The sequence below is a fragment of the Typopeltis vanoorti genome, chromosome 14 (assembly GCF_054136105.1).
Source record: "Typopeltis vanoorti isolate ZY-2024b chromosome 14, IOZ_Tvanoo_1.0, whole genome shotgun sequence".
Classification (NCBI taxonomy): Eukaryota; Metazoa; Arthropoda; class Arachnida; order Uropygi; family Thelyphonidae; genus Typopeltis; species Typopeltis vanoorti.
The window spans coordinates 39136655-39158560 of NC_143562.1; the positions used below are offsets into that span (position 1 = coordinate 39136655).

At 35.9% G+C, this 21906-nt stretch overlaps 1 protein-coding gene across 3 annotated transcripts in view; it reads right to left on the minus strand.

Annotated features, from left to right (window-relative positions):
- The window catches only part of LOC150099381 (phosphatidylinositol-binding clathrin assembly protein LAP-like), a 289787-nt gene that overhangs the window by 81746 nt on the left and 186135 nt on the right, over positions 1 to 21906 (minus strand). For all 3 annotated transcript variants that reach the window (XM_090404459.1, XM_090404460.1, XM_090404458.1), the window contains one exon: positions 18738 to 18815. In XM_090404459.1, the coding sequence (XP_090260585.1) occupies positions 18738 to 18815 (78 nt within the window). The remainder of the gene's footprint in view (positions 1 to 18737; positions 18816 to 21906) is intronic.

Genomic DNA, 21906 nt, shown 5'->3' on the forward strand with positions numbered 1-21906 from the left:
CATTACATCCATTGTAAATGGTATCGATTCACCCACATACAAATTAGCCAAACTGCTCACACAAAATACTGGCAACACACCTTCACACACAAAAAAACTCAGCCCACTTTAAAGCCAGTATAGAAAACCTCACACTCCAACACACTGACATAATGGTCAGTTTTAATGTCTCCTCCTTATTCACCAATGTCCCACTCAAAGATACCTTAGACCTCATCCAAGCCATATTTCCTCTTGATATGTCAGCCCTATTTCAGTTCACCATGAACTTGGGCTATTTCGTTTGGCAAGGAAAATTCTATAAACAGATAGAAGGGACTGCCATGGGTTCTCTACTCTCTCCACCCCTGGCCAACTTCTTTATGGAGAACTTTGAAGAAAAAGCCTTAAACTCTGCCCGACAAAAACCTGTCTGTCTATGCTACTTGGATGATGTGTTCGCCATTTGGTCGGATGGTCTGGATACACTCCACAATTTCTTAACACACCTGAACAATCAACAATCTCCCATTCCTAAGTACTCTGATTACATGCCAGCCTGAAAGATCCCTAGCATTCTCTGTTTGCAGAAAATTTACACATACAGGTAGACTCATTCACCAGCAGACGTTCCCCCCCCCCCATCCTCCTAACAATATGGGATTATAAAAACCCTATATAACAAGGAAAAATTAATCTGTTCAGAAAACAGAATCCTAACTAATGAGCTTGATCATATCCTTGATCATAACACTTTCTTAACCAATGGCTACAATCCAAAAAATAATAAAACCATGTAACAGCAATCCCTCCTCCCCTTCTCGTTCAAAAGCAGAGATTACTCAAAATCTATCACCAATCCATATATCTGGGGCACATTCCAAAAATTAACACAAATTCTAAGGAAATATAACCTTACAATCAGTTACAGACCACATAAGAAATTAGCATCTCTTATCTGATCCACCAAAGACCAGCCACATCCCTTAGACCTACCAGGTCTATATCAGGTCACTTGCAGTTGTAAACTGTCCTACTATGGCCACACAGGACATAATATCAGGATATCTGAACAGAAGGACTACATCTGGTTCCACTAATACAGCCACTCAGGACTTGCTCACCAGGCTTTGGACATCCACCACAGGATATGCTGGAAGAAAGCCACTCTATTATACCACAGCAAATACAAGTATGAAAGACTATTTATCGAATCTGCCTCAGCTTTAAAAAACTTTCCAAACCTCAACAAATTTGGGTGCATGAGACTGCCCCAAATCTGGAAGCATACATTTTAAGAACATCAGTCCAACGGCTAAGACAGCCCAATTTAGCCCACTAGGGGGTATTGTTTAGGATTCTAGACCAGACTTCATTTGCCTTCATTTAACCTCATTTACTCAGTGTTAGTGCCTGCATGAACATTGTTTTTTGTGATCCCTGATGATGGCAATGTAACATTGCTGAAATATAGGAAAGTATTAATTAAATTTTTTTATAATTAATATTCTAGTATATATTGTCATTTCCTGAAAAATGAAAAGTTCAGTTATACAATGTACCTGGTCAATTGAGGTTTAGGTTTTCTTTTATGTTGAGCTCATTTAAAAGAAGTTGGGTAATCAACCTGGAGTACATTAGTACCATGTATGGATAACAGAGCTCATTGTTAGGAAAAAAGTTAATATTGTTAACATTCCAGAATGTGTGACTAGAGTTGATCTCAGGTAATATGGTCAGGTAAATAGAATGGGAGAGGCCAGGATAGGAAAGAAAAAAAATTCCATGATGGTAGAAAAAGATCCAGAAGAAGACCAAGATCTAGGTGGATTGATAGCCAAGTGTCCTGGAAGATCAAAACATAACATCCGACAATACCTGATAGATAAGACTAATTTTTTTTTGATGATAAACAAACATTGTGAATTACAGTTTCAAGAGTACCAAGCTTTTTATTTTTGGTGAACAATATGATCCTAATATGTTGCTATGAACATATACAACATATATTTACATTTCTAATTTTGTTTCTGAAGTTATATAGAATGAGATGACTTTAAATTAGTATACTTTAACCTTTATGTAACGCCACAGTGCAAACACATTACATAAAGATGGTGAAAGTTTATTTTCCACTTGGTTAGACTATAATAAATTTAGTTTAATCCTTTATCCAAGTGTGAGCAAACAAAGTTTGCACCTGAAAGTATCTTCAGGACTGGGGTCAGGTAGTACAACACCGGGCAACTCGTAGCAACGTTGCTCACACTTGGATAAAGGATTAAACTAAATTTATTATAATCTAACCAAGTGAAAAATAAACTTTCAACATCTTTCTCTAAATCCAGAGTAATTTAATAAAACGGTGGCACACCTTTTGGCAACTCCTATAGGTAAAGATGACCTGACCTTGCTATTGCTTCTGCCTGGTATCTCCACGTCTGGCTCCCACCGAAGAGACCTCAATAAAGGTCGAAACTAGTCTGGGTAGTGGTCCTTCCTTTAATGCATAACATTATACATATCCGCAAGGAGATGCGTTTTGCATTATGGGAGATACTGAGATAGGAATGATGTTAGCTTGGTCCACCTTTGCTACAAGTTGCCTGGTGTCGTACTACTTGATCCCAGTCCTGAAGACACTTTCAGACACAAACTTTGTTTGCTCACACTTGGATAAAGGATTAAACTAAATTTATTACACATTACATAAAGAGTTTAAAATTACAGAATGGCCAGGCTGCACAATATTCTGAGTAACTGGTTCAGGTTCCGAGGATATTTGGTGAACATCACCGATTCTTAATGCTGTGGAAAGATGAGAAATTTTTTTAAATGTTGCTAATAATACTGAGCTAATTTAATGCATTTATCTGATTTATATGAGTGTGAGATATACTGAGTTATTTAGACTTAAGTAAATCGTGTATATTTCCTTAAACCATATATTAAATCAGTATGGCACCAATATGTAGCAGAACAATGGTGGCCATTGGTCTTTCATCCAACTTTATATTTGCTAGTTGTTGATTGACCCCACATTCAAACATAAAGAAAATTTTTATTATACTGTGCCACTCTATGTTTGAAATCACACAATTATTGTGAAGGAGTCAAGCATCAAATAGCACAACAGCAACGTGAACTTACTACAGCCTGAAATTTTCTTACTAATACATAAGGTTTCCTGCAAGATTCGTATTTTAATGAGCGGTGCAATGAAACTGAAATTAGGCAAGCACAAGAATCAAATTTAACAAGATATTTAATTCTCTCACAAAATTATTTTTACATAAGAAACAAGAACTCTATTTTTGAACTGAGTTCTTGTTTCTATATTTCTTATGTTTGAATATCTATCAGAGGATTAAAATAGTTCTTAAAAGGCTTAGTCTTGCATTTACATATACATTGTGAGATAACACATTCAAACATGAACTAATTCATGGGTATATAATTCATAAAAAAGGGCATATGTGGAACTACAAGGGGGGGGGGGTGATTATGAAGAGCTCAGGAGACAGCTTGCAGGTGTAGCATGGAATGAGGAGTTAGCTGGAAAAGAGATCAATGCAGCTTGGGGGATTTTCAAGAACTATTTAGTAGATGTAATGTCTAAATGTATACCATGGGTGAGAAGGTTAAATAAGGTAGGTGTGAGATGGATGAATAAAGAGATTAAGCATGCGATACAGAGAAAAAGGGCATTGTGGAGGCAGCATAAGAGAAGTGGAAGTAACCAATTTCATGAGGTCTACAAAGACCAGGCAAGGAGGGTGACTTGGTTGGTGAGAGTAGCTAAAGAGAGGTATGAACAGCAGTTAGCTAATGAAGCCAAAAAGAATCCTAAGGAATTCTTTCGGTATGTAGCCAGTAAAAGAAAGAATGATTATGGAAGGATGACATTGATTGGAGGAAATGGTATAAAGACAGCTGATGCAGAATGTGTGGTGGAGATACTTAATGAGCAGTTCATAAAGATCTTTCAATCTTGTGAATGTGACTTCATGGAGAGATTGAGAGCAGTTGATGATGGGGAGGAGAGACTGACTGTAAGTGAGCAAAAGGTGTTTGAGGAGTTGAGTAAACTAGATATAAATAAGGCTGTGGGACTTGATAATATATCACCACGCATTCTGAAGGAATGTGCCAGAGAGTTGACACCTGCCTTGGCATATTTTTTTAATACGAGTCTTGCACTTGGTCAAGTTCCTAAAGAGTGGAAGGAGGGCAAGATTGTGCCACTTCATAAAGGAGGTGATCAAACTCAAGCATCAAACTATAGGCCTATCTCTGTGTCAGGTGTTGTGGTTAAGTTGTTGGAGAAGCTTGTGAGAACTAGGATCCAGAGTTGGGTTGACAACAATGGTATAATCTTTGATGGACAGCATGGATTTGCTAAAGGGAGGTCATGTTTTAGTAATCTACTTACTTATTACAATGACTGCTTCCTTGGACAGAGGAGAAGGATACACAGTAATATACTTGGATTTCGCAAAAGCTTTTGATAGAGTACCTCATGATAAGTTGACAGTCAAACGAGAGCAGATGGGGTTGGATATTAGATTAGTGCATTGGATTGGAGACTGGCTATCTGATAGGTATCAACAAGTTGTGTATGGGGGTGCGATATCCAGGAAAAGGAAAGTCACTAGTGGAGTGCCTCAGGGGTCTGTTTTAGGGCCATTACTATTTAACTTGTATATTAATGATATTGGCGAGGGTTTGGATGGAGATATTCAGTTGTTTGCAGATGATGCAAAGTTGGGACGAACCATAAAGAGTAGTGAAGATGTTGTGGCCTTGCAAGAGGACTTGAATAGATTGATTGGGCAAGCAGATGGGGATGCGAGTTCAATGTTGCAAAATGTAAGGTTTTAAAATTGGAAAACAAAGATGGGATGCAGAATTTATGCTTGGTGAGAGTATGCTGTTGGAAGTGGAGGAAATAAGAGATCTGGGGGTGATAGTGGATAAGGATCTAAAATTTAGGGGGACACATCGCCAAAATTGTGAAGACAACACAAAGACTTCTAGGAATGATGCGGAGGACACTGACGTGTAGAAGTAGGGAGGTTCTTGTTCCATTGTATAAGGCTTTGATTAGGCCACACATGGACTATTGTGCCCAGATTTGGTCACCGGGTTTTCAGAAGGATGAAGAGATGCTGGAAAGGGTCCAAAGGCGACTGACTAAAGTAGTTTCTGACCTCTGGAATGTTGAGTATGAGGAAAGATTGAGAAGATGTCATTTACAGTCTGGTGGAGAGAAGGAAGAGGGGAGATATGATAAAGACCTACAAGTTGGTAAGGGGTTGTTATAAGATCAATGGTGGAGAAGTTCTACAGAGAATAGTGGAAGATCAGGGGAGAACCAGAGGTCATCCCTGGAAACTGTATAAAGAAGGTGTGAGTATGGGAGTGAGAGGCAGGTTTTTTTCGTGTAGAGTTGTGAATGATTGGAATGTCTTGCCTGAGAGTGTGTGTGTGTCTGCAAGGAGTTTGAGTGTGTTTAAGACACGGTATGATGAGATGTGTGTGTGATAAAAGGACCTCCCAGATGAGTCTTTGACTCCAGAGGTCTTGTTTAATAATAATAATTCTTCAATGAAGTTTCTCACATTAGTTTCACAAGGAAAATGTTTTATAATATATCACTCATTCAAGCTTGACTAGCTGGCTCCAGCAACACGAAATTTGACCAAGTTCTCCGGGCACAAGCAACACTATCACACATTAGTTACAGAATAGATATTCTTACCGGTATGATCATCATAGCTTGCACATTATGGAAAACTCTTACAACACTTCTAGGCACTCGATAATCTTCCACTATAGGCAACACAAAACTTATAGTATCCCTGAGTTAAATAACTCATTTGTTAAGACTGGAAAATGTATTTTCTTGCTCGTAATAACTTATCTTACGATAAATCTCGATCATATTATCCTTTCACTCGGGTAAATTCCTTTACAAGGTGACAGGAAACTATAAATAAATATGAGTTCAAAGTAAGATTCATTAAAATCGGAACAAGTTTCCAAATCTTTGTTACGTCATATGATCCCAGGTTAGATCACATCTCATGACCTACCCACACTTACTCCAATTTCCTTCTGGTTCCTTCTTCTTATATCTCATAAATCCTATATCTTTTTCCTGCCCAAACTTATTTTTCCTCGCTCTTTCAGTTTACAATGAAATTCCCACGTGATCGTTGTACAGTTCCCAACGCTAAGGCACAGGCTATCTCAAAATAACATAGTTTTCTGACAGCAGCCAATCAAATCACATTAGCAGAGTCCTTTAGAAATACTTTCACTTTCAGTAACAACAAATAAAATGCATATATTACAGTTCGCTTAGGATACATTTACAAGTTAATATAAAGAATTTATATAAGATAAATAACTAAAAAAAAATAATTATTTAGAATTTATTAGAATTTATTTATTAATTAGAATTAATTATTTCCTGTATTGAACCACACAAAGATGTCAAATTGAAACTATGTTTTAATTCGACTAGTTGTATAAAAAACTATTTCACTTCATCATGAAATAGTAGGAATAAATTAAAAAAATTAGAAGTAATAACAGTTAATATTTTATAAAACTAGTCAAATTAAAACAGTTTCAGTTTGACATCTTTGTGTGAGATTCAATACCAGAAATAATTAGTTCTAATATCTCCTTTCTCCACAGAAGCCACACAATGAGAAATCTCAGTGTTTTTTTTTTTAATTTATTTTTTATGTAGCAAATAAGAGGAAAGCGAATATGGAAGGATCACTTTAATGAGTGCGAGTGCAGATGGTAGAGAGGTAATGCAAGCAGATGAAATTGTTGAGCAACTGAGGAATCATTTTACAATGGCATATCATCCAAGTGAAAATATCGTTATGACAGAGGTGACAGTCTGATGTGAGAACAGAGGTTGAAGAATTGGAGGTACTTAGGATATTAAAGAAAATGTGAATGCAAATACAGTGTGAGATTAAGGCATCAGCTCACATTTTAAGAGAATGTGCAGGGGGACTGGCTATGCCTTTAACTAGGCTTAATTTAACTCTCAGCTATGGCAAAGTCCCAAGAGATTGGAAGGAGGATTGGAATTATTTTGCATAAAGGATTCTCCTTTTACACAAAATAATTCCTTTGCATAAAGGAGGATCAAGTCTGTGGAATCTAATAATAGACCAATTAATATCTCAGGAGTGGTTTCAAAAGTACTGGAAAAGTTGGTCAAAAAGAGAATTCAGGAATGGGTGGTTAAGAATATGATACTCTATGAGGGGCAGCATGGCATTGTGAAGGGTAAGTCATGCCTTAGTAATTTAACTTTTTATAATAGAGTGACAGTTGAGTTGAATAAAGAGGAATGTCTATATGATGATACTGCTGGATTTTGCAAAGGCATTTGACAGGATACCACATGAAACTCTGTTATACAAACTGCAACAAATGGGGATGGATTCATCTGAAACTGGTGATGGATAGATACCAAAAAGTAGTATATAGAGGAGCAGAATCCACGAAACATCAGGTGACTAGTGGTGTGACGCAGGTTTTTATGCTTAAACCACTACTCTTTAAATTTATATATAAATGATACAGGAAATAATCTGAAGGGAGATATTCCACTGTTTGCTGCTGATGATGCAAAACTGTGTAAGGTAATAGTTAATCAAAGTGATGTGGAGAGCTTGTAGGACGATTGAAAAGGCTGATAGTATGAGCAGAACATAATGGATGTCAATTTAATGTGGAAAAGTATAAAGTTATGCATTTTGGGATACAAAGATTACAAGCTATGTACCATATTGAGGGAACTATACTCCAGGCAATTGATGAAGGAAGATATCTGATGTAGTAGTACATGGATGTCCAACCTTTTAGCTTGCCTGGGCCACATTGAGTGAAGAGGAATTGTCTTGGGCCGCATATAAAATGTATAATATAGTTAATGTAAATAAGTAACATCGATTTGGAAAAGGCATATAACAAGGTGCCAAGAGAGAAGCTATTCAATATGCTGCAGTTATATGGTGTCAATGGGGCATTATATCAAGCAATACTTAGTCATTATTTGAGTTGTAAGTCAGCAGTTAGAATTGAAGAAAGTACAGGAAGATGGTTTAATGTTAAATCTGGTGTGAGACAAGGATGTACATTATCCCCTCTGTTATTCATTATCTATATGGATCATATTATGAAGGAAAGTGGTATTAAACCTGATATCAAAATTGGAGATGTTAATGTCAGCTCTTTGCTTTATGCAGATGATGTTATACTTTTAAATAAATCTGCTACAAGTCTGCAAGATTCTCTGACTAAATTGAATAGCTGTTGCAACAGATATGGTATGAAGGTCAGCAATAACAAGATAAAGACAATGAAAATAGGCAGAAGCATTGAAAATGTCAACTGCATTGTGAATGAAGAACCTATAGAACAACTAAAACATTTCAGCTATTTAGGCATGATTTTTAGTGATGATGGTAAATTAATTATGGAAATAGACAATAGAATCAATGAAGGTGGTATGGTAGGCAGTCAACTGAATAAATTTATATGGAATAAGAAAGAAATTAGTTAAAACACTAAATTAGCTATATACAAGACAGTTTTCAAACCAGTTTTAACTTGTGGATCTGAGAGCTGGGTCAAAAGTAAAACACTTGACCAAAGACTAGAGACTGCAGATATGAGAGTCCTGAGAAAGATTAGAGGTGTGAATAGATGGCATCTATGGCAATATCATACTAAAAATGAGGATATTAGGAAAGAACTTGACATTGTCAGCATCCAGGAATGCGTTAGTAGAGCTAATCTCAGGTGGTATGGTCACTTAAATAGAATGGGAGAGGAAAGATTAGCAAAACAAGTGTTCTCTGCCAGGTTGGCATGAAAACGACCCAGAGGAAGACCAAGACCAAGATATAGGTGGATTGATACGGTACAAAGTGCCTTAGACGATAGAAATATAAGATCTGATAATGTTGGAGTCTTGACAAGTAACAGACTGATTTGGAGGAAAATTGCAGATAGGAAGTTAGTAATGATGTAAATTTTTCATGTAGTACTGTCATATCCTGTACACCCCCTTGAGGGTACATGGCAGGAATTTGATGACGATGATGATATAAGTAACAAAACTTCCTTTTTTTTTTTAAATTTTTTATTATAACATTAAAAAAAGAGGTCAGCATAAACACAAAAACTAGTGAGATATTTGACCTTGTTTATGTGAAACGAATATATCAATGTCTGGTTTGATGGAAATAGTTGCAATTCATCACGAACTCTCAAGATTTTTGTCAGAAACTTTTGATCTAACTTTACTCTTCATATATTTCATTCTTGAAAATAGTTGTTCACAAATGTACATACTACCAAAAAATGACATGACATGAATAAAGTATAATTGTGAAGTGAAGGATATTTTTCTCTGGGAAAATAAGTCTTATAAAAATCTAGCAAAGAGACATGGCTTTGAATTGAATATCTGACTGCAACTCTATACTTTCCATTTAGAAATTCAAAGGTAATGTATTTATGTCGACAGAAAATGAAGTCGCAAATGTACAAAAAATTTTCTGAAATCTAAACCTATTCTCAAATTCCTGTATCAAAATGGGAAAAAAAAAAAAAAAGCAGCATATTTTTCGCTGTTCACAGGATCGCGTTTAGCCAACATATTGAAATGCATAAAATTATTTGCCATAATTTAAATTTCATTTCAAACACTTTTATGATTTGAAACATAGCACAGATAAGTTCATTTTCACCTTGAAGATGCATGTTTAACTCATCTAAATGAGTTAAATCCACCAAAAATACTAAATCTGCAAGTCATTCTTTATCTTCAAGCTCTAGTACAAATTTTTCCTTAGGGAATATACAGGGTGTTCGGGATAAATTTGACATATTTATAATTAATTATATTTTTCCGTAAGTTACATGTATTAACACACACTTCTCTTCATTTAAAAGTTTGGACCCTTCTTCATTCATATACAAGATGTCAGAAAGGATGGATAGCTGGAACCCACCTGAATCATGGAAGAGAATAACTTGTATCATGATGATTCGTGCCCGCCATCAAAATAAGGATATTACGACTGCTGCCCAATGCTCCCTGAATACAGTAAAAACAATCAGGCATGAACTAGAGACTTGCAATGGTGACTACGAGGATGTAGCAAGAAGAAAGACCCCTAGCAGACGATCTAATTGCGTTCGTACAGCAGAATTCCTCGCAAATCTGCAGGAACAGGTGTTGAAGAACCCTGGCATTGGAATTCGGGCTTTGTTCGTGGAGTTGCTAACTGTAGTCAAGCCCTGGATAACAAGGGTAGCCAATGGTAGGCCGTATGTATGGCAGCAGGATTCGACCCCTTGCCACACCTCTGGGAAAAGTCAAAAATGGTTGTCTGAAAATTTCTACGACTTCACCAGTCCAAATGTTTGGCCTCCAAACTCCCCAGACCTTAACCCCATGGATTATTTTGTATGGGGCGCAGTTGAAAAAGACACCAATCGCACTTCCAGTAATACAAAAGCCCAGTTAATGGATAAAATTAAAACAGTTTTTGCGGCCCTTCCCAGGGAGACTGTAGCATCAGCTTGTTCGAGGTTCCGAAGCAGAATTGAAGCTGTGATCGATGCTAATGGTGGTTATTTTGAGTAAATCTTGTTGATAGTATTGTAATTAACTCTGCCTGTAATGTTTTTTTGTCAATTCATTAAATTTAATAGATACAAAGAAGATTTTCTTTTTCCTTACGAAACTGTCAAATTTATCCCGAACACCCTGTAGTTGTTTTTACACACACACACACACACACACGTCCACGCGGTTAGCCTAGTGGCTATGCATTTGCCTGGGGAAGGTGTCCTAGGTTCAATTCCTGTCATTGACATGAAGAGCTAAAGGATCTTCCTCGTCCATAGCCAAGTTAGCCGGTCTTGGGCATGGACAGTAGGGTTTTTTCCCCAGTTTATCCTGGGGTTTTTTTCATCCCGCAAAGCAGGCAAACCGGCCTTGAGAATTCAACACTACAGACATAGAATACACCAGGGTGTAGGGCTGACCACCTTATCCTGTGAACAGTTTGAGGTCCGATGATTAATCAATCCTCGACACTGCAAGGTAAAAGAGAGAAAGGAAGATGAGATGAGATTACAAGTTGTGTGTCACAATGAGGGAACTGTACTCCAGGAAACGGATGAAGCCAGAGATTTGGGGAAACAGTAGTAGTAGTAGATAGAGTTGAAGTTTAGAGGGCATATTGCTAGTCACCAGGGTAGCTTACAAGATTAATCCTGGTTATAGAAGAACACACAAGCAGAGATAAGTGAGTTTCTTGGAGTATGAAATGGTGGAGAGGATCCAGAGGCAAGTGACCAAGATGGTGAGTGGTCTGTCAAATGCTCACCATGAGGATAGACTGAGGGTTTGTGGATTGCAAAAGTTGATTGATAAACGAAAAAAAGGTGGGGTGGGAGTGATAGAAACATTTAAGTTACTTAAAGGATTTTACAGGATTGATGCAGGGGGGGGGGAGTTTCAGCACATGGCTAGCGGGAGCAGAACTAGCAGTTATCATTGGAAGTTGTGTAAGTGTGGTTAGCAAGGGTGTGAGGATTAAATTTTTCACTCTGAGAGTGGTGAATGAATGGAATGGCTTGAGTTAGTTGCGAGTACTTTGTCTGTTAATAGTTTCAAAGATAGGTACAACAGATGCTATGTTGATAGTTTGGGTCCCCCACAATGAGTCTCGGGGACTGTGTGCAGGTGCCTGTGCAATAATAATAACTGTTACACCATACTCTGAGTAAATAACTATTCTGAATAATCATGAACAGTTTGGTTTGAATTGTATCTGTACTAAAAATAGTGGCCTTCTTTTGTGAACTATTGTAAGTTATCCTTGAAATTATCTAGGAAATTTCAAAACTTATTATAAGCACAAGAATTCTTGCTAAGATAGATAAGACAGTAATCTTATTTCCTTGGTTATATACCAACTTTGAGAGGTTCTGTTCTTTTTAGATGAAAGCTATATCTAGATTAGAAAAATGTTTATCTTTCCACAAGGTATTCATACATTACCCAAGGAAAATCACAATAACTATGCTGAATTTTTATACAATTTGGTCAAAACCAGTAAGATATCAGATGTGAAAAACACCCACAAAAAATTGTAAATAAACAGTTTAAGTCAATAACAAATGGATATACAAAGACAAGAGGCTAAAATGACACTGTCAAAAGTGTCTCAAAATGGTATGTTGTCAACCCCTCACAACAATGTTTCATACTATTTATAGTGTATTCAAGAGATCAATTGTAATTTGTAATAACTACTGCTCCTATAAAGCTCTCCAAAGTCATTCAAGGTTTTGGAGAGGGGGGGGGGTTGAAAGCAGCAACATTACCAGATCATCCCAAACACATGCTCAATAGGATTAAGGTTCGGGAGACCTGGCTGGCCAGTCCATATGTATGATAGTCTCTTGTTGAAGATACTGGTCTGAGCTTCAGTCAATGAGAATGAGTATTACTGTCTTGTACACCCTCTGTCCAAAAAGAAACCGAACTTTTCGAAAATAGAAGAAACTAGTGGCACCACCTGTTGTATCTTTTTGTTGTCGAAAGCGGCAACCTTTATTAGTGTTGTGTCAACTGTTTATGACATCTGTTTCATTAGAAGCAGAGTTATAGCACCAAGAGTGACAGTGTGTTTTGACGAACGGTTGGAAAATGAGTTTCAAAACAGAGAGCCGCGATTGATGCCACAGGATCGACTTTTGTGTTAAACTTGGTAAAAGTTTTACCGAAACGCATCAAATGCTTCAAAAAGTATGGTGGTGATGAATGCTTATCCCATACTCAAGTCTACGAGTGATTTAAGCGATTTCAAAGTGGTTGTGAGATGCTTGAGAACGACGAAAAGCAGGGCCGTCCAAAAACTGGGCTGAGCAAAGTTAACATCCAAAAAGTGCGTGATTTCATCAAAGAAACGAAATCGTCCGTGAGATTGAAGATGAATTGGGGATTCCAAAATTAACTGTGCATAACATTTTAACCGAGAGTTTGGGCCTTCGTAAATGAATTCGCGATTTGTTCCCCACAAGTTGACGACCAAAAGCTGTATCGAATTGAACACCGCAAGGACCTCATTAAAACCGCTAGTAAGAACTCAAACTTCCTTGAAACAATCGTTACTGATGACAAAACGTGGTGTTTTGAGTATGAGCCAGAAACAAAGTGCCAGAGTGCTGAGTGGGAGCACTCAGCACTCTGGAAAATATCAGAATAACAATCAGAAGAGGGGCATCCAAAAAAAAGTCTCCTGGAGAAGTCAAAAGTAAAGACAATGCTGATTTGTTTCTATGATTCCAAGGGCATTATCCACAAAGAATTCGTTATGCCTGGCCAAACGCTCAATGGTGAGTTTTATCTAAGTTTTGAAGCGATTGATAGCGAAAATTCGTTGCATATGGTATGAATATTATGATGCAGGCAGCTGGTCACTTTTGAACGATAATGCACCATCTCATCGTTCAAACATTATGAAACAGTTTTTGAGCAAAAAACCAAGTTTGTGTGTTGGATCACTCACTGTATTCACCTGATTTAGCACCCTGTGACTTCTTTCTCTTCCCACGACTTCATTTGCTGATGAAAGGAAAGAGATACGACATCACTGAAAACGTTCAAGTGGCTGTAATCATGATCCTTAACAGTATCCCAAAAACCGATATAAAAAACTCATTTAACGAATTAATTGACCGTGCCAAATGCTGTATAGAATCTGAGGGAGAGTATATTGATTGCAATAAATGATTTGAATAATTATAATTGCCCTATGCTTTATTTTCTATCAAAAATTCGGTTTCTTTTTGGACAGAGGGTGTAGGATAAATGTCTCCCCTATTGCACCTGCATACAGACTTGAGTCCAGGGCCTTATCTCTCTAAGTTGCAGCATTCATGGTTCTGCTAGGAAGCACATATATATAAAGGTTGGTGCATCTACCCGATGAGATGCATCCCAAAATCACGCTACCTCCACCGTAAGCGTCCATGATAACATGCCCCTGTTGAAAGTTCCCACTTGGTTATACTGTAAATTAAAGATACCAAGAAATTATATTCTTGGTTTAATCCTTTATACAAGTGCAAACAGTTCGCACAGAAGTAACTTCACACCTTGACAACTCTTATGTAGAGGCTAATGATTTCTCATCATTTGCCTTAGTATCCTGTAATACAAAGCACATATCCTTATGAACATGTATAATGCTATGCATTATGGGAAAGGTCACTAGACAGACCAGTTTTGACCTTTATTGAGGTCGAATCAGTGGGCACCAGGCCCAGCAATGATACTAAGGTTGAAGTAATGCAAAAGTCATATTTCAATATACAAGTAGCCAAAAGGTGTCACACCTTATTACTAAAATACTCTGGATTAGAGAGATGTTTAAAGTTTTTCCACTTGGTTAGACTATAAATTAAAGATACTAATTAAAATTAAAAATACTACTAAGGCAAGTGATGTGAAGTCATTAGCCTCTATATGAGTTGCCCAGTCATGAAGTTATTTCATGCGCAAACTTTCTTTGCTTATGCTTGGATAAAGGATTAAACCAAGAATATAATTTCTTGGCATCTTTAATGTATAAAATGTCCCTGGTTCTCTCCAGATTAAAGCACACTGGTATTTCTTTGTATAGTAATTTGGAACTCTTCTGTAAACAACACCAACCCTCCCCATTGGTCTATTCCAATGCCACAAAATAGTGCATTTGACATTGAGCCTGACTCATTTGAAATACACTATCCTCTGGTATTGGAATAGGGGCATGCAGACTATTGGTTTGCCTAACCTACAGACTGCACTCTCATGAAGCTTTCTGCATATAGTGGAAGCAGATAACAATGTTCTTTCAACTGAAGCAAGGTCAGATCACAGCTGATTTGGCAGTAGTACTCCTGTTTCACCTAGCAGAATAATCAGAGAGTCATCCACTTCAGTGCTCATGGCCTTCCTTCATTGTATCTCCAGGACGCTGTTTGTTACTGTTGGAATTGGTTCCCCAACTTGTAACTCAAGGAACAACTCAATGCAACTATCTGAATACCTCTCCATAACTTTGGCTGGCTTCTAGTCTTACGATGACTTGCCACCTGAATTCATCGATTAAATGATGTCTTGCCCAAGAATCCACAAAATGTTGTATTCCTCCAGGCACAAAACGGCAAAAAATACTCAAAAATGCCCATTTTTCTGTGATCGATCATTTATATATACTGCTGCTTGTTTATATACAGTACAGCTCAGCGTTGCTTTTTACATAATTTCCCTGAATTTCATGTTCCATCCCCCGAGTTATGACATTTTTTTCTCTTTATTGCAAGTTCATGGAAACCAGTGTCAATTAATAAAATGTCAATAAATCGCACCAAAAGATTGGCATTTTTTTTTTTTTTTACTAGACATTTCATTACCTTTGTTTCAAGTGGCAAATGTCCTCCAATCCTGATGCCATTCACACACTGTTTCTTAACAGGATTAATAAATATACAGGAATACCTTGTATAGCGCGGCTTTGAACAACGCAGGTTTTAGTCTAACGTGGTTTTTATTATTACACTAACATTGTCAACACTGACTGGAGACTCCAGGCGCGGCAAGTGACAGCCGAGAGCCACGCTTATGCAGTAGTTATTCGATTGGCTCTCACGTAGACACGTCCCCCCCTCCCCATGCCATTTTATTATTGATGTTAATATTGGTATTTAATATTTTTTTTATTATTTAAGTATGAGCGAAAAGGGACAAAACAAAGAAGAAACTGTTGGAGTAACAAAAAAACGCAAGTGGTTGACATTAGAGAAGAAACTTGAAATTATAAAATGTCACGAGAATGGTGCTTCGTTTGCGCCATTAGAGAGAATATGGCACGTGAGAATTCAATGAATGAGTCATCTGTACGAACAATTATTCAGAGCAAAGAAAAGATTAAACAACATGGAATGAGCACCGCATCTTATGTGTCAAAAGTGATCACGAGAAATCGATCTTCTACAATGGAAAATAATGAACACCTTCTAATGATCTGGATTGAAGATTGTAATCAGAAAAAGATTCCTTTGAGTCAAATGATAATCCAGGCAACATGAAATAAAATGACATAAAATGAAAGTGAAAATGAAGGAGGTACAACCAATGAAACTTTTATAACAAGTCGCGGCTGGTTCTACAATTTCAGAAAGCTTATGGGACTCCATAACGTAAGAATCGAGGTGAAAGCGCAAGTGCTGACACTAAAACTGCAGAATTATTTCAAAATTAATTGAAGGAGCTTATTGAGAAGGAAGGCTATACAGATGATCAAATTTTTAACGCTGATGAGACTGGCTTGTTCTGGAAAAGAATGCCATCGCACACATTTCTAGCAGAGAAGGAAAAAACACAAGCTGGGTATAAAGTGTCAAAAGACCGATTGACACTTTTACTAGGAGGTAATGCATCAGGTGATTTAAAATTGAAGCCACTGTTAGTGTACAGAGAGGAAACCCCAAGAGCTCTTAAGGGCTTTACAAAGAACAATTTATCTGTTCAATTTACTTGTTCAATTTTCGAAGACTGGTTTAAAACTTGTTTTTTGCCCTGAAATTAAAAAGCAATTGTAAAAAGAATGATATTCCTTTCAAAATTTTGCTTTTATTAGACAATGCACCATGCCATCCAACTCTTGACTGACTTAGATGAAAATGTCAAGATTTTTTCCCTCCAAACACAACTTCAATTCTGCAGCCGATGGATCAAGGCATTATCTCCACTTTCAAGGCTTGCTATTTAAGACAAACTTTTGCTCAAGCCATTAAAGCTGCAGCAGAAGAAGATTCTTGGACCTTGAGTGAATGTTGGAAGAAATTTAACATAAAAGATGCCATTCAAAATATTTATGAATCTTGGCAAGAAGTGACTCAAAGCAACATGAGAGCCGTATGGCATAATATCTTGCCGCATTGTTCAAAGGACTTTGTTGCCTTTGCAACACAGAAAGAGGAAATCTCAACAGAAATTGTGCAGATGGGCAAAGATCTTGGTTTTACAAGTTTAGATTGTAATAATGTGAACGAATGTATTGATTCTCATTCAAATGATCTGGATGATGAAACCCTTTTGGAGTTGGAACAACAATGAGCCTATGAAGAAGATGAAAATGACCCCACTGATGTCATGGTTGAAGAATTTTCCTTTGCTGACCTTTCAACTTTTGTGAGAAAAATCGACGAAGCTTCCGACTTTCTCATAAATGCCGACCCGAATTTGGAAAGAAGCATCAAAGTGAGACAAAGTCTCAGTAATGCCATCAAATACTACAGAGATCTAGTACTTGAAGAGACAAAGAAGACAAGGATGGTTCAACCAACACTAAAAGACTACTTTAGTAAAAAGTAAATTACTGTATGCTAAAATTGAAGCAATATTTGTTTTGTTTTCTACAACTTTTATATCAATTTAAAAGGATTTTATTTGTTATTTAGTTAATAAAAATAATTTTTTTTTTTCATTTTTAAACATTTTTATTATTTTTTTGAACTTAACTTGTACATATTTGGTCTGATGTATTACAATAAATAACTTTTATTATTAAAAGACCAGAAGATAAATGATAAAATATATATACAAAGAGCCAACAAGTTTCACTAGCCACTGTCTAGCATTTTCAAGGCTGAACTGGTGTGAAAACAAATGCATTGAGTTACATTTCAAAAACATACACTTTAGTAACTGTTAGGCCGTTACATTTTGTTCCTTCTGTTTGAAGGCGTGCTTCTATAACGTGATTTCCAATCATCAAATCACGTTATAGATTGGAAAAACAGTTCTATGCCTTACATCGAGAATGACTACAGATACAGAACTTTAAAAGAAGCAGCTGTGGTATTACGCACAGGCAATAATTTAAATAGAAATCAGGGCATTGTTCTTAAAGACATATGGAAAAATCTCATCAGCTCTCTCAGTTCAACAGAATTACAATATGCAAACAACTACAAAACACGTGGTCATGTACCGGTATCTGACTGAAGCTTTCGAACACATGCACGTCTTCAAACAGAAGGAACAAAATGTAACGGCCTAACAGTTACTAAAGTGTATGTTTTTGAAATGTAACTCAATGCATTTGTTTTCACACCAGTTCAGCCTTGAAAATGCTAGACAGTGGCTAGTGAAACTTGTTGGCTCTTTGTATATATATTTTATCATTTATCTTCTAGTCTTTTAATAATAAAAGTTATTTATTGCATTTTTATTATTCTAAATTTTTATAATAAACAAATTAAATTGAAAACTTTTATAAATAGACCTCGAACAATGCGATTTTGCATAGCGCGGATGCTTCCTGGAACCAATTAACCGCACTATACAAGGTATTCCTGTACTGCCAAATAGAAAAACTAAAAATTGAGAAAGTCACATAATTCCCCTCCACACACACCAAAGAACATGGCAATATGCTTTTATCATGTTAAAGAATGCCACTTTATTAAAATATTAATTTACTGCAGTAATAAAAGCACTTAATAGAATCAAATTACAGAACTGACTGACTATCAGTATAATATCAAATCAATAATCAGAGTACTAAACAATTTCCATTATCTGTATTATTAATGATTATTAATGCTAATATAAAATTTTTCAAAAAAGGAAGAAGGAAGCTTACCACTGACAGGTGTTGAAGTGGTATGAAAAACAGCAGCAAAAGAACTTTCAGATACAAAAGGTTGAACTGGATTTTGACCTAGCAAATGAAATAATAAATTTCTTATAGTTAAAATTTAAAAGATAATTTTCATAATTATTAAAATTATCTTTAAATTAATCTTTGCACATTAATAAGAAAAACTTAAGGAATAAAGCAAGAGGGGTGAAAGTACTGTTTTCTAAATGAAGCATTATTTAAATGAAATGTTTTTGCTAAAACTGGATATAATCCTTGAATTTTGCTTTAAAAAAAATAACAAAAAAATTCTGTTGATTTTTCAATCCATGCCATCTAAATTTGAGTTAAAGCTTGATCTTTTCAAATTGGCATTGCCAGAATGCACTGAGAGAAAAGATAAATATAAATACTACCATAGGTGGCTATACATTAATACACACACAATTCTCCATTTATACAGTACATTGGTTCCAGAAAAAAAACGTCTAAAAAAGAATATAGTGCATATTCTTTTATGAAAAAATAGAATGGTTCCAGATGTGAAAACCCAATACAAACAATAAGTTATTTTCAAACAAAACATATGAAAATTATTGAATAAAACTATTTAATTTTATGGAATATTTTTTCTTTTAAATACTTATTTAAAGTATTTTTACATGTATCTTTTAAAGAAAATAGCATGTCACTAATAATAAAACAGAAATTCGTACGGGGCCCAAATACACCTGCACATATTGTTATTAGTTAAATTTTATTTGCCATCACTTTCTGACAGTAGCCGCATTATTTTGTGTGAGACCGGAATTAAATCCCTTCCATCACTTTGGCCATCCTGTTCATACTGCAATAGCGAAATGTTTCCTTCAGTAAAAAGGAACTAAATTAGCACTAATTTCCAATAATTCTGAAGGGTTTTTTTTTTTTACCACGAACTCTAATTGTTGAGATCCTGTTTTGTCTAGATCTTTGTATAATTCTTCATATCGCACCATAGATCAGTTCAGTTCACATTTAAACTGTTCAGCTCGTTCAATATTTGGATCATGTATAAGAAAATGACTTTGCAATTTATAATTTAATTTAAAAATGACTAGCCATTTGAAGCTCTTCTTGAATTAATCCTGTAGTGAGCGGAATCTCCATCACTTTTTTTCATCAAGATTCTCAAGGACAGCTTCTATTATTTCCTCATCACTGACAGTCTTGTCAACGATCAATTCTTCAATATCTGCAGATGAAAAATCATCAAATCCTTCCCTGCCAACTGCATGTGCTAATCTCATGATATTGGGATATTCAGTTGTATGCAAAGTTAGAGAGTTTTTCTTTTTCACACATTCTGGCCAAGTAGCTTTCCAGCATGCATTTAAAGTTGATGGTTTCAATTCTGATAATGCCAACTTAGCAAGTTTGATATAATCCAAAATAGAAAATTTCTTCCACACATCAATAACTTGTTTATCTTAGTTTATCCAAAATGTACTGGAATGTTCTTATGTGGTAAGTTTTGAAGGTAGTGATCACACCCTGATCTAGTGGTTGTATTAAGGATATTGATTAGGTGGCAGAAAACACAATGCCACATTCAGGTGTTCTAAAATAGGATGGCAAGGCGCATTGTCTATAATCAATAAAACTTTCAAGTCCAGATTTTTTTCCATCAAATAGTGTTTTACTTCTGGAAAAAAACATTAATGGAACCATTCATTAAAAATTTCTTTGGTAACCCAACCTTTCTTTGTTTGCCTTCCAGTGCATTAACGTGTTAAAATCCACACCTTTCATTGCCCATGGTCTTAGGAATCGATTAATGAGTAATGGTTTTAATATACCATCTCCTGAAGCATTGCTGCAAAATAATAGTCACACAATCCTTAGTTGCTAAGTAGAACTTTTATAAGTTCCACTTAGCATTTTTTTCCGAAAAAAGGCTAGGCTAGTCTCACGTTGCAAACTTGATCAGGAGTGTAGCCACCATGTTCAATAATTTTGGACAGTTTTGAAAGAAATTCCCTAACTGCTGGCTCATCTGCAGATGCAGCTTCTGCTTTCATTTTTACATTATGATGTGCACATCTTTTGAGAAATTTTGTAAGTCAACCTGTGCTTTGCAAAAAAATCAGAATTGTTTGATGTTGTTGGTTCCTTTTCCTGAATCTGTTTGTACAACCGTAATTTTGAAGTTTGTACAAAATTTAATACATTACTGTATAACTCTATTGCATGACCAAAACTTTCATGAACAAAACACAAGACGTGTAAACATTTTGAATTGTAAACAAAAAATGATTGTTTAGCAAACAGCTTAACCCATGTTTAGTCTCTAAAGCAGAGTTCCTAGATTACCTAACCCATCAATCAACCACAATACTAAACTGTATGATAGGCTTACCTTTTGTAAGTGGGATCCACATATAAAAAAAAAAATAAACACTACCATCAAATGAATAATTCTAATAGAAATTCCTACTTGTGGAGATTGGCTTATGTACATTGATACTCAGCTTATCTATTTCTTCCTCGTTTTTCTTAATATAATTTTTTTTATTTACTATGAAATTTATAAAAATTAGTATAAAAATTTATTCTTATATTCTTTTATTTTTAAGCATGCATAAATATCACAATACTAATGTGTTCAACAGCACTAAAATTATATACAGGTATTATACATAAATTAATTTTAAATTCTTATTATAAATGCATAATTATATTTTAGTAGCAACAATCTGAGATTTCTAATTTTTCTATTCCAACAATATAGCTGGCTTGGTTGGTTGAGTGGTTAGCATATCCTCTCTCCAGCCAAAAGGCTGTGGGTTTGAATCCCACCATGGGCATGGATGTTTGTGATTGTCTGTGAAAATACTACTGGTGGTGATAGGCAGTAGATGGCACTGGTGTAGATGATGACAGATGGAGAGTGCTCTCCCTCGATGAGTCTTTGGACTCTCCTTGGAGGTGTCGCACAATAATAATAATAATTAAATTCCATCTGTTTGCATTACTGAAAATGTACATCAAGCAGATCTATCTCCATAAGAATTAATGTGTAATCAGGTTCTTTGTACAGTCTTTGCTATATGTCACTGAATTAAATAGGGTGTTATTTAAAATGTTACTAAAGAAAAATATGGTACAGAAATAAAATGAAATATCCCTGCAC